Source organism: Tupaia chinensis, unplaced genomic scaffold (assembly GCF_000334495.1).
Source record: "Tupaia chinensis unplaced genomic scaffold, TupChi_1.0 Scaffold000672_1, whole genome shotgun sequence".
Taxonomy (NCBI): domain Eukaryota; kingdom Metazoa; phylum Chordata; class Mammalia; order Scandentia; family Tupaiidae; genus Tupaia; species Tupaia belangeri.
The window spans coordinates 286,690-300,586 of NW_006160195.1; the positions used below are offsets into that span (position 1 = coordinate 286,690).

The 13,897-nt window shown below is 42.0% G+C and overlaps 1 protein-coding gene across 1 annotated transcript in view; it reads right to left on the reverse strand.

Annotated features, from left to right (window-relative positions):
• TRPC7 (transient receptor potential cation channel subfamily C member 7) overlaps positions 1-13,897 on the reverse strand; it is a 168,094-nt gene that overhangs the window by 104,098 nt on the left and 50,099 nt on the right. The window contains 1 exon segment of the mRNA XM_027776423.1: positions 6,772-6,954. Within this exon segment, the coding sequence (XP_027632224.1) occupies positions 6,772-6,954 (183 nt within the window).

Consider the following 13,897-nt stretch of genomic DNA (forward strand, 5'->3'; position numbering starts at 1 on the left):
ATGTTTCAAAACGGTGCCTTCGAAGGAAAACCAAGTGGGAGAATGTCTGCTCAGAGCATGTGAGTGTCTGACTGGCCTCTCCAATGTCCTCTAGCAGGCCCTCATGTCCCTAGGTCCCCTTTGTACAGTGGCCTGCCTGTGCTTTGTGCAGACAGAGGAAATGAAACAGAACCCAGCTGAGGTCATTTGCCTTCTCTTGAGTGTTCCTGCCCGTGGGCACGGCACTAGGGAGAGGATATCAGCCAGCTGAGCATCCACTGCAGGGCATCCTTCTCTCTCAGAACACGTATTTAGGCCAGAGGCTCTTTTGAGTTGGAGCAGTGTTCACTGAGCCTGTGAGACTGCTGCAGGCCAGAAGATGAAGTAACTTGTCCAAGCCACATAGCTAGTAACTGGAGAACCTGGGCAATCTGCTTCCAGCCAGAACACTACAGTACCTGACTGGCAAATTGGATTTTCTTCTAAGACTTTTGCCAGGTAGAAGAATGGGCCCATTTATTGCATGACTAAGATGTGCACAAGATGGTCATTTCAGGAAAAAAGCAGAGGGACTGCTGATGGAGTTATAGCCCCTGGCTAAACTTTAGATAAGTGCTAACAAGGGTAGGCATGGTCCCCTCTCTCTTGGGCATTTTTCTCTGAGGGGTACCTCCGCCGGTACTGTGCTTTGTGGACACATTTTGTGCTCTTCTGGCCCGTGTTTATGAAAGAAATCTTGAAACAAAATTGATAGCTGGGGAATGGATGTTTATGGAGGGCACTGGCTTGCTGAGTTATCATTCTTTGTGGAGATCTTCCACTTTTATTAGGAATGCCAGTCACTGCCAAGAAATTCACAGTTCAATCTTGGCTGGGCTATTCAGCTCTCTTCTGTCTTCCATAGAATGTTTTCCAAACCTTTTCTCCCCCTACTTTCTTTAGGCTACCTTCTACCTCAGAGGAGGATTCTGCTGCTGCTTTCCAGAAACATTGAAGCTATCAATATGAATTCTCTCAAGTTCTCCTGTGGCAATCATGAGTGCTATTTGACAGCATTTTTTTTCTATTTATCTGTTTTTTTTTTTTTTTTTCTTCTTTCCTCTCCTTTCAAACACCAAACACATGACAGGACTGCAGGTCCAGGTCCTTCCTCTAATGGGGTGGAGGTGTGACTAATTACTTCTTCACAATGAGTTGTAAGCAGAAACAATGTGAGTCACTTTCAGGTAACTGTGCATGTCATTGCTGGGGCGAGACTCTGCAAAACGGAATTTCTCTCTGGCATGGTGAAAACTGAGGTGGTGGTTATTCTGTCAGCCTTGGGCTCCTGAGTGAATTTAGTTGAAAATGGAAATAGGACAAGCAATCCATAAATCTCCTTTTAGCAGAAGCTGCACTTTGGTTTTGCTTTTTTGTCAATACAGCATAAAGTAGCCTATCTTGATTAGTATTCTGTCTCATTCGTCCAGCAACTATGCTGCATGCATGGCCATCGTTTTTTGGGTTCTAGGCTCTCTCAGAGGAAAAACTGTCTGTCTACCCTCACCTTACAACCAACCACCCCTAAATAAAGTCCTCTAGTGACTTTCTATCTTTCTTAACAACAAAACAAAGATAAAATCTGTTAGTGCTAATGGTCTGCATAGGTTGGCCCCTATCTGCTTATTTTTTAAAGTTTATTTATTTCTTCCATGGGGAGAGAGAGAGAAAGAGAGAAAAAGAGACAACACCTTCGATAGGGTCCTGATGCCATAATTCCCCCCCCTCCCCGCCCCCAGGCTCAGCCAGCCATGGATCATAAACATACAAGTGCTGGAAAAACTTAGAAAGCTCTCTGGATATGAACCTGGAACCTCCCCATCTGGGTCAGCTTTGCAAAGCATCACATTTTACCATAGCACCACTGTGCAGCCCCTTCTGCCCATGTACCTCTTTAGATGCATCCCACACCCCGCTCCACATGCCATCTTAGGTGGCCACATTCACCTTCTTTCTGCTCCTCTTGGACATAGCTGTTTCTTCTCACCACAGTGCCTTTGAACACACTTTGAACACGTTTTCTTTGCCAGAAGTGCCTGCCTTTTCCACTTCTGGTTAACTTTTCTCATTCTTTAGCTCTCAGAGCTCTTTAGAGAAATTTCAATCATCTCCCTACCTAGGTTACATCTACCTTTAGATGTTCTCATAATTTTATGTTCCTCTCTTCCATAGCACTTACTACAGCTGCAGTGTTACAAGTTATTTGTGCGATGTTTGAATAATGTCTCTCTTCCCCACAATGGCTTAGATCATGTCATTTTCATTCACAACCATTTCTTCTGTGATTAGCAAAAGCACGTTTTGTAATCACTAAATAAAAGCTTGTTTGTAGAATGTATGAATGAAAGTGTATCACTGTGCTATTCAATTTGGTAATGATTGGCCACACCTGGCTATTAAAATTAATTTTTTTAAATATTGAGATTTTAGTTCCATAATCATACTAGCCACATTTCATGCACTTACTAGCCTTATGCATTTCAATGCATATTACACAGTAGAAAATAGAACATTTCCATTATTGCAGAAAGTTCTACTGGGTAATGCTGGCAGTATAAAGGTGAAATGCCTATATGGATGGCATATAATGCCCTTCAGGATCTAGTTTGTTGGTTTCCCTATAACGATGCAGCCAAAGAGAAACATTCACCCTCCTCTGAACCTGTTTCTTGAACTTGTTCCTCAGCATGGGGTAAAGGGTCTTAATCCTGGTTCTTACCCTCTTAAGAGTTGATGTAGGGGAAGGGAAGAAGGAAGGAAAAGAGAGAGGTGATCATTTCCATAAGTCCAGAGATGAAAAAGCAGTAAGAGGAGAGAGAGCACAATGAGTATGTGTCTCCATTAGACAAGTCGAAATAGAGCAAACATGGTGGCTGGGCGTCTGTGACAGTCACTGAGCACTGAGCACATGTCAGATACTGGATTCCTTTTATGGATGCAATATAGCGTAGCGAGGCCTAAACTGGATCCCAGAGGCTGGTGGGATTTTCCCAGCTGGGGCTGGAAGTCCCCTCAGTAGTTGTTTAGAGGTGACATTTAGGGGTAGAAAAAGGCCTTTGAGAAGGATATTTAGGCATTATTTCCTGGGGACAAAGACAGACAGATGGTGAAGACAGCAAGGTTTTTGTTATATCTAAAGCAAGGGTGTTTATTCTCCTGGAAGAGAAGGCCAAGGCCTTTATGTATAGGGGGGTTGTAAAGCAAAGCTGCAAATATTGTTTTCTTCATCTGTGGGGCACAGGTGGAGTTGCTTCCAAGCTTAGCTGTAACTCAGCATAGGGGCAAGTGCCTTATCCTTACTTCTTCATGAAGCAAGCTTGGCTTCTGAAAAGATTATGGCCAATAAGGGCTGCAATGGACTGAGGTGCATAACAGAAAAGTTCTAAAGTGATGTGGGCATTAGTTAATGCAAGTTAAGCCAGTGCAATTTGTGTGTCAATACTGCACATTCAAACCTATAGGTGGGTGAAGCCTGGGCTATTTGGGGCGTGCCTACTTTATCCCATCTGATTCGTATTACACCCCTATGAAGTAGGCATTATTATCCCAACTTTGCTGATGAAGAAAGGGAGACACTGAGAGGCTGACTTGCTCAAGTGACCCCATTAATAAGCAGTAGGACCAGTGACTGACTTTGGTGGACCCCCTCTTAACCACATCTCCAACACTTTCTTCTAAACACCTTGGTTAATATTTCAGAAAACATATCTACCTGGGTTACTGGGGAGGCTGAGTTACCCTCATCAGGCAGAAGTTGTAGAGAACAATCATATCTTCACCAGGCCTTTGGTCTTTTGGGGAGGAATTTTAGGCTTTATGGATGATGTCCTCACCCAGGGAGGGCACTTCTAGCATTCTCTGGGGAGGTAACAAAGGACATGCTAGGGAAAGTCTCTGGGGATAGAAGAACCCCCAGATATCTAAGAAGGGGGTTTATCACTGAATGACAGTTACCATGCTTCTCCTTTGAGATAAGGGGGCTTTATAGTTTCCAGAACATTTTTCCTTACATCATCAGTTTATTTGACAGCTTCACAAAAACTTAGTGAAGTAAAAACTTTTATGTCTGTTTGGCAGATGGAAAATGAGGTTCAAGGCCACATGGCTAGAAGGTGGGAGAATCAGGAGGAATCTGGCCTCTTGATGCCCAGTTCAGGAATCTTTTTCCTTTATCAGGTGCTCCCTTGTGCCATAGCAAGACATTTATCTTAATCTGATGGAAGCTGGTGCTAGGGCTGAGCCAACCAGAGGCCCCAGGCAGTAGAGGGGAGTCTGAACAGGGACAGATGTTCAAATGACAGACATGACTGAGGGTGCAGTACTCACATAGCAGCACCCACTTCTTTCAGATCCGGGCATTTCACAGGCACATAGGCTGATTCTATATTATAGTTTCCCCAAACTGAAGCATGGAAAACTAGTTTTGCCATCAGAAACAGAGTTCATACATATTGGACCCTTATTCTTTTAGTGTAATGATCTATTTTAAAGACTTTATAATGTCTTTAGGCAAAGAAGTACATTTGCCTATGTTTAACTCAACGCCTCTATATTTATTTTAACACAAAAACCTTTTTTCTTTTATTTTTCTTTCTTTCTTTCCACCCCCCCCCCCCATATAACACCTGTTAGCAGCCCATGGAACTACCAGGTGTTAAAGGCAGTGTATGTGGTATGTGTAAATAGGCCTTTGTGCTGGTCATTTTATAACCCAAATAAAAACTCAGAGTTAGGCTCATGTAAGCATGCTAAAATTCATAAATTTAAAATGGAAGGTCATTATAATATTAATAAGCCTTTTTAATATTAGGTATTTTCACCAGTAATTCATGATAGAATTAATGTCGAGGAAAGTGATGAGTCTGTCTGCTGTTGCATAATGGCATGCATGGTTTGAGAGAATTTATTCATTGGGGGTCTTTGAAATGAGCAAGGCTGGCATTTTATGTAGGCTGTTTATTGTCTTCCTGCCTGTGATGCTTGACATTCATGATGGATATTCCCTGAGACCTCTGTGACTCCTCTATTGCAAAATATCACTAGAGCAAATCATTACCCTCATGAAACCTTTTAGACCCAATCATCACATTCATGGAGGGCTTCTGGTTTACTTCTCATTCATTAATTGGACTGTTTAGTATGTGGTAATTGACAGTGAAAGGAAATATGTAGCCATAAAGTGGTAGTCAGTCTTCTGGGCAAACTGAGTGACTCTACCTTGCTAGGAGATTTGAATTTTTGTTTCAGAAAAATGGTGATTGCCTACATGCCAAGGACTGTTGGGCTGGTTCATGAACTGTGACTTCAAATTTCTAAATACCAGACACCTCCTGTTCTTTGGTTTTCAAAGACATCTTCACTTTCACCCTGTACAGCAGGGCAGGAGGATACTCTGGCTTGGGGAAGAGAAGAGATGCCTGCAGTTTTGGAAACTCAAGCTCATCTTTACCACTGCCAAACAGCCTCCGTATCAGGGTGTGTCTGAACCCAAGGGCATAAATATCTCAATGTCAGAAAGTGATTCCTGTGCTTTGATGAAAAGCCTCCACCCTTGGGTTAGCTGAAGAATGAATTCCCCTGACCTAATAGGATTGTACTCGAAACTACAGTCAGACTCTCCCAATAACTCCATGCTCTCTAATTGTAGTCTCTATGGCCACTTTTCTCATGATTCATCAATTTTATCGTTGGGACTCAGTCTTAGAAAAAAGCAATTTATTTATTTATTTTTCAAGAATTCATGATTATTACTAAGGTAAAAGGGTAGGATAATTTTATCAAACTTGGAAGCTCTTCCCAAATGAATTTCACAGATATATATGGTCTGTGGAAGGCTAGTTTACCCAACAAATGAAAATGATCAGGGACAAGAAGAAAATGCCCAGAAGCCAGCTTGGGTGCGTTAAAAATACCATTTGGTTTTGATCATGTGAAATAGCTGTAAAAAATAGAATTCCTCTAAAATTTATCAACTTTCTTATTTATGTGGAAAGCACACTGATACTTAAATTCATGGCTCTACAGTTGCCATCAGGATAAGTGAAGGCATCTAACCAAAGAGCTTAGTCTGAAGAATCCTGAGTACATCCAGTATGGAAATATAATTGACTTGTTCTTCGGACCTCAATCCAACCATGACTGATCTGAGGGCTCCTGGGTGATAAAGGCTTTAACAGACACCTTGATGTCTATGGAGGAGGTATGACAAGCTTACTACTGGGAAAGTCTGCTTGAGCTTCCTATTGAGGGCTTTCATGTGCCTTTGGAATTAAATTCTTTCAAGCCTCCAGGACCCTGGATCCTAAAAACTCTTTATACATTTTCTACACAATTAGTTCCCAGGTACATAGAGTAAGCTCAATAAATGATATTCAAAGACCTGAGTTATATGTTTCTCCTGAAAACTTGAGACTTGGCTCACTAGCTGATGGGACCCTCTCCTCCCACCTCCCATTGCCTTTGTACTAGTCAGTGGTTTGGAGATGGAAAATCTCCTCTGTTCTCTAAATTCAGGGCCTACTCATGGACTGATTATCATGTTTCCTCTTGCTCCTGGTAGGCTGGGGTTGAGGTGGAAAGGGAGGGTGAGGGGGGGATCTGAGCAGCCCAGCAAGGTGGGCAGTTCCCTGGCTAGAGAGAATCTGGGTGTTATCATATCACCTTGTGGAAACATAAAATATGCACAAGCACAAAGCTAGGCCAGCAGCCCTGTGAGATGAGTCATGGAAGACTAGGAGTTGTGGGGAATCTTACCTTCTTGACTTCATATTTAATGGCGAGTTTGATCCGGCTCAGACTGGGACGGTGGTGGTCGGACCAGACTTGCAAGTTCACATCACCATTTAAAATCGCTTCCACCTCTTCTGTGTCTCGGCACAGGTCCAGCACTCCCACCACAAAATCCTTGCATTGCATAGATAACTTCCTGTAATCGTTCTAACAGAATAAAGAGAAATCAGGGGTGTGTCACATGGAGCCCCACAGATTGGCTTGCCCAGCACAGCAGTGTTGATCCACAACTGTGAGCTTATGGAGCACACTGGAACCAAGGCAATGTACTGAATCCAGAGGCTGAGCAATTTCCCCCGACACAAAACCTACAGCATATCTTCTCTAAGCCAGTATTTTTCAAGGTGTGGTCCGTAGACTACCTGCATCAGAGTCACCTTCGGTGCATGCTAAAGTTGCAGATTCCTAGGTCCTCATCTAGACTGGACTTACTGAGTCAGCATTCCTGGAATAAATTCTGGGGCTTCCCCACCCCGGTGTATGTGTTCTTCACAGAGAAACAGAGAGAGAGAAAGTGAGAAAGCACCTCTCCTGACCCCCCCAGTGGGAGATGGTGATGCTACAAACCCTTCTCCATTTTTCCTTCTGGATTTTGGGCACACAGGTGCACACATTTGGCAAGTTATTTTCAGACTGCCAGATCTGGGTCTCAAACTGCGTGGTCAGCCATGTTGGATTTAGCTACCTTAACCACCGCATCACCGGCTGACCCAGGACTGCCTTTTAACTTGCTCTCTATGTGATTCATATACCTGCTACAGCTCCATTTCAAAGCAGCAGTTCTTGGTGCCCAACTCTGAGCCAAATCTGATGGAGAAGTAATAAGACATGATTAGCGCTTATGAAAACCACACTTTACTCACTCACCACCAGCCTATAATATGTTCCACACAGGAAGTTTACTAGAAAGATATGGTTGACATACTAAAATTGGAAAAAGACATACATAGGTGTGCTCTTAAAAAAAGTGCTTGTAAATTATAAATTTTAAAAATCAAATGAAATTTAAATCTAATAGGATACTTTCCTAGTACAAATCCTTTTGTATGGCAAATTATGGTTCCTAAAATTACCTGCCTGTGGAATGAACATTTTTCGGCTACGGCCTTTTCGTTGTCATTGTTTCATTATTTTTGATGAGTTGTTCCTGGATTTCTTTCTTCCCTTCCCTAGGTATACCTTATGGAGTATCTTTGAGAGGCTAACATCATTTCCTAGTAACATGCCAACTTCTCTCTTCTCCAGACAGACTGCTTAAATTCCAAATAATGACCCAAAATGTAGGACAAAAGAATGCTTCTTGTCATCCTCATACCACTATTCCCTCTAAATATTTTCCCCTAGAGGCCTCCTTGTTGGTTTCTTAGTTGAAATGAGTCTATTCAGAAATTATACAAGAGCCAAACGTCACTTTGGGTGTGAGTCAGTGTCAACAACCCTCAGACTGATAAACAGTAGTTGGCAAATAGGAGTGCAATTTTGCTTCTCCAGACCTGGATTCCTCAGCAGATAGTGGGAGCCTGGCAAACTGCAGGAGATCAGCCATTTTTCCTGAGTTAATGATTCTAGTCTCCTTCCAGGGTGGCTGCATCAAAATGTCACTTTGCATTAGAGAAAGAGGTAACTAAATGTTGTTTGCTGAATAAAGGAAAAAGATTAAGAAAATATTTTCAGATGATAGTAGCTGCCCTTCATTTTTTAATATATAATTTAGGTAGAAGATTCTGGGTAGAAAACTGCTCAGCTTAGGTGGATTGTCAGAAAAATTCAGGTATGGTTCTTGGGGTGTTCTCGGTTTTGACATCTGTCACAGAACTGGGTGATGATGACATTAGGAGTTGTGCTCTGTGCTCCTCTGTCCCTTATGCCCACCCAGCCACACACCATTCATTTGTTTGTTCAGCCATTCATTCACTACTGAGGATCAACTATGTACCAGACAAAGAGTCAGTGAACAAGTCAGATGTGGTCTCTGAGACTGTGGGGGAGACTGGGGCTCAACCCTCAGGTATGTGCAAGAACAATGCTAAGTTAAATTGCTCAGCGCTTGTCCTAGTTAAGACTTACTACAGAGTCCCGACTCAGACTTTCTGCTAGAGATAGGAGGCTTAAAGTATGCTGGACTCAGCAAAATGGACATGGGGGTCATCTTGCCACATGGGCCCATTCAACTATAGCAACCCCTGTACTGCAGTTCAGGTTCCTTAAGTCTCTGACCTCTACCCCATCAACTTTATTTTCTCTTTCCTGAAAACGGGGAGTTTCCTTGAATGTTATTGCCTCTTCCTGGTAAGATAGACACTGCTCTTTGGCTAGGTCAGACCTCATCTCATCTCTTGGTAGAAACTCCTGCCTCCATCTAAATATTTGGGTGAGTACAGAAAAGGAAGTGAAAGGGCTTTACCTAGCCCTTGGCCCAAGTCATGCTAGGAGCAAGTAAGGCTATACTGCTCAGAGCCTTCATAGAATTCTGGGTTTAACACAGTTCAGAACAGAAAGTACCACTTCATTAGAGACTGTTACTTCCCTGGGCTCTTTTAGCCAGCCTGCCATCAAAAGAGGAGGCACTGGAGCAGCCAAAGCAGTAATTTGCTTTTAGTTTCCTACAGAAGACACTTAGGCTAAAAGGCAATAGCTTCCTGGTGTCTGGATATGGATAGATGGATAGAGAGCCTAGGCTTGCCAGGGAAAAAGGAGATGACATGGATATGGATGCAAATAGAGAGGGCCATAGGTGAACATCTATGGGGAATTTTGATGATTATGACATTGGGAAAGCCTTGAGCTTAGTGAGCCTTCCTAGACTCACTTCTCACTGAAGTTTGAGGTAGATAAGACATATACCCAAGTCTTTGTAAGTGCCCCCTCTTACCCCCTTTTAATAGCCAGAGGGCACATGTGCTTACCAGAGAAAGACTAAGAGAGAGAAAGCAACCCTCCACTCACATGCTGTAGTCACACTGCAATCCTTTTACCTCCATTTCTCAATCCTGATGGGATTTGGGGCATATATGCACATGTGTGAGCATGTTTTTCAATCTGCCAAGGCTGGGATTTGAACCATGGTTGGCCATGTGAGATCTGGCTACTTTAACCACTAGGCACAGAGCTGACCTACACAGGTGCCTTTAAAATTTTTTTAAAAATATTTTTGAACACTGAAGTCTGCTAATTCCAGTAGGTGACAGACAGGTGCTCTACCTACATCAGCTCACACAGTCTTTACAAAAACCCCACAACGGAAGGACTGTTATCATTTCAAATATAGAGATGAGGAAACAGATTCAGGAAGGTAAACCAACAGGCTGAATCCACTTTTTTTTTTTTTTTTTTTTTGTTTTTAGAACACTGATGTTTGAGTCATTCACCTTCCTTGGAGATTTTAGCTCCTGTTATTCCTTAACACAACTGCTGCTGTTATTCTTGGTGGTTTCCATATCCGGGAAGATGACCCTTCCATTACCCTGCTCTTTCACTTCTTTGACAGGCCCTTTTCCAATGACCTTATCCTCAACCAAATTTAGCCACTCACTGTCTTAATTTTTCCCAGCAACTATTGATCCTCTGTGACCCCCACTTCAAGTCTTCCTCTCCCTGACCACCACTTCCTATCTGTTGAGCTCACCCCTCTGGGATCTCACCTAAAGCAGTCCTTTGAGTCCACCAAACCTATAAGCCATCGATCTTATTTCTTTGTCACTGGTTTGTCATCCCCCCACCTTAGTCACTGTCTTTCTCCTTGCAGAGCTTATTTTTCATGTTCAATCCTTATAATAATCCCTGTACATACCAGAGGTTTTCAAAAAGTTAATGAGAAATGTGTGTTATGAAAAAATTAACCATGGATTTCAAAATTTACTTGCACTGATATAAACTTGCACTTTAGTTCCTTCCCCCCCACCCCCTTTTTTTTAGAGAGATTTTTGCTATAGGGCATGTGTGCTCACCATAGAGACAAAGAAAGCCTGAGGCAGTGAGAGGGAAAGTGAGAAATCACCCCCAGGGGGATGGCCATGCCTCCTTCCTTCTCTGTTCTCTCCTTGGGACTTTGGGTATGCACACACATAGACATACACATACTCTCTGCTTGAGTTTTAAACGGCTGGGTCTGGGACTTGAACTGTGGCCAGCCATGTGGGAGTCCAGTGACATAACCATTAAGCCATCTGCTGGGCCCTCCTTCCTAATTTTCAAAAGTACCTTGGTATCATCAATTCTCTTGCCTTCATTTGTTTTTATAATTATTTATTTTATTTGTTATTATTTTTAATATGACAGAGAGAGCGAGAGCGAGAAAGAGAGAAAGGGAAAGTGAGAAAGCAAGCCACCAGGTCCTGGACTCAAAACATGGTCAGCCATGTGGGAATCCAGCACCCCAAACACTGTGCCACCTTCTGGGCCTCTCTTGCCTTCTTCTTACTACATTTTCTTCACTTAGTAAAAGCCCAACTTTGGTTGAGTCTTAATTGTTCACCACTGTGGTCCTGATTCTTCACAATAATTTGGCTGAGAACACATAACTGCACTAGTCAGTCATGCCGTAAACCTACTACCTCTCACCTCAAGTAGTCTTTGGCTCTGCTGGACAACTTACTTTCTTACTCTCTTAAACAAGCATTTCATACCTTCTCCCATGTGTCTTCTAACACCTTCTCCCTGTCCTAATTCTCAGATGAGGACCTTGCTTCCTATTTTATTAAGAAAATAGACATCATCAGAAGAGAAGTCCCATATGCTCACACTATTATATACATATATCTACCTACATGCATCTGTGTTCATGCACTCAATTTTCCCAGTTTTACTTTCTCAGTTTTACTTCTTTTGTTGTTGTTTGTTTTTGAGAGAGAGATTTTTGCTATAGGGTGCATGTGCTTGCTGGACTGAGAGAGGGAGAGGGAGGGAGAGAAAGAGAGAGAGAGTGAGTGAGAGAGAGAGAAAGGGAGCAATCAACCCCTAAGGCAGAATGGCAAGACCGCAATCCCTTCTTCTTTCTCTTCTCAGGATTCTGGGCATGCACACACACGCTCCCAGCATGAATTTCAAGCCGCTGGGCCTGGGACTTGAACTGCAGTCAACCACATGGTAATCTAGCACCGGAACCAATACGGCACAAATGACTCCAGTTTTCCCACTTCTCATTGTGGATGGACTGCTCCTGCTCTTGTCTGAGGCCACCTCTTCCACTTGTGATGCTGGAGATCAACTTCACATGCCTACTCAAGCACGACTCCTTCCTTTCCCTTAATTGTCGATTTCTCATTTTCCCCACTAGCTCAGCATACGAGCATAGTATTATTTCTCTTAACTTACAAAGAAATTTCTCGTCACCCCAATTCTACCTCCAATTACAATTACAATGTTCTGTTCCAAATATTTTATAGCTAGTTCTTCAAGAGTTGTTGATAGTCATTGTCTCCAATTGCCTCCTTGTGCTCTCTTTTACCATCCAATATGGCTTTCATACACACTGACTCCACTATGACTGTTCTTGTCAAGGTCACAAATGACTTTCATGTTACTAAATTCAGTGGCTGGTTCTCAAATATTACGTGAACTACCAAGTGCTTTGGTGTAGCTGATCACTTTCTCCTCTTTGATACACATTCCTCACTCAGCTTCCAGCACATCCTCATCTGTCATTTTCTCCCAAAGGACTACGTTTTACATTCTTTGTTGATTCATTCTCATCTCCTTTACATCTTAATTTTGAAATGCCTGAAAGATGTATCTAGTCCTTTCCCCCTTTCGTTAATTTGCACTTTTCACTTATTTAGTGTGTTGGCTTTCAGTACCACCCATATGCTGATGGATTCCAAATCTGTCTTTATCCAGCTTTCTTCCCTGAATTCAAGAATCATATATTCGATGATCAACTTGCTGTCTCTACTTGGATGTCTAATAGCCATTTGAATTCTTACAAAACTAACATTGGATCTTGTCTTTTTCACCTTAATCTTCCTCTTTCAGTTGTTCTAGACAAAAATATAAGATTTATTCTTGATTTTTTTCATATACTTTGATAGCAAACTCTGCCAGTTGTACCAGGCATATGGTTCCATTTGAGTTTTATGATATGTTTTTTAAAATTTCTGTTTACACAGATGTCAGCTGAGACTGGTTCTCAGCCAGCCTCAAATTTCTTCTCTTTACTTTTGGTCCATAAATCTCACAACAGCAAGGAAAATGAAGAGAAGGGTCTTATCTGCCCTTAATACAGAGAAAAAATCAAAACTATCTAATAAGATATAGTGGCACCTTGAAATTTTTGTCCTGAGGCTATTGTTTCGACAACATAAATTTCAGGAAATTTTTAGTTTGTTTGGCTTTGGTTAAAAATGCCAATCTCAAACTTTTTCAAAGCTGCTGACAAACTTAAATCAGAAGAGAGAGAGAGAGAGAGAAGCTCATTACCCTGATCGGTCAAAAGTTAAATGAATTTCTCAGACTAACGCTGTGGAGACACTCACATAATACAGGATAATTAACACTCATTCCTCAATGGAGACCTTAGAAATTAGATTTTTAAAATGTGTGGGCTTCCCATTCACTCCCCCTTTCCTTTAATGACTTTGTTATGGGGAAGGAATGTTTATTAAAAACTCCAGCTGAAATACAAATGGAGGTAGGTCAGCAGTGGTGTGCTTGCTGTAAGTCTGGGAGGTGTTTCTGCTTTTGACATTTAATCTGAATTTGTTCAAGAAATGGTTATATTAACAGTTTACAATAAAAATAATAGTTCTCTAAATGCTCACAATTATAAAGCTGATAGTATTATTATCTCTAAGTAAGAGAATTTAAGAGTTGACCATTGGATTTAGCAAATTGGATGTCATTGGTCCTCTTGATTGGAGCAATTCTGGGAAAGTGGACTGCATGATTGAAGAGGATTAAGAGAGAGTGGGAGGAGACATATTGGATCCAGTGATAAAGATAGCTCCTTTGAGTAGTGTTACTGGAGAGGAAACAGATAACTGGATAAGTAGTTAATGTGAGAAATAGAATCAAGAGTAGTTTCCTTTTTCCCTCCCACCTTCCTTCACTCTTTCTCTTCCTTTCCTTTTCCTCTCCTCCCTCTGTCTCTCTTTCC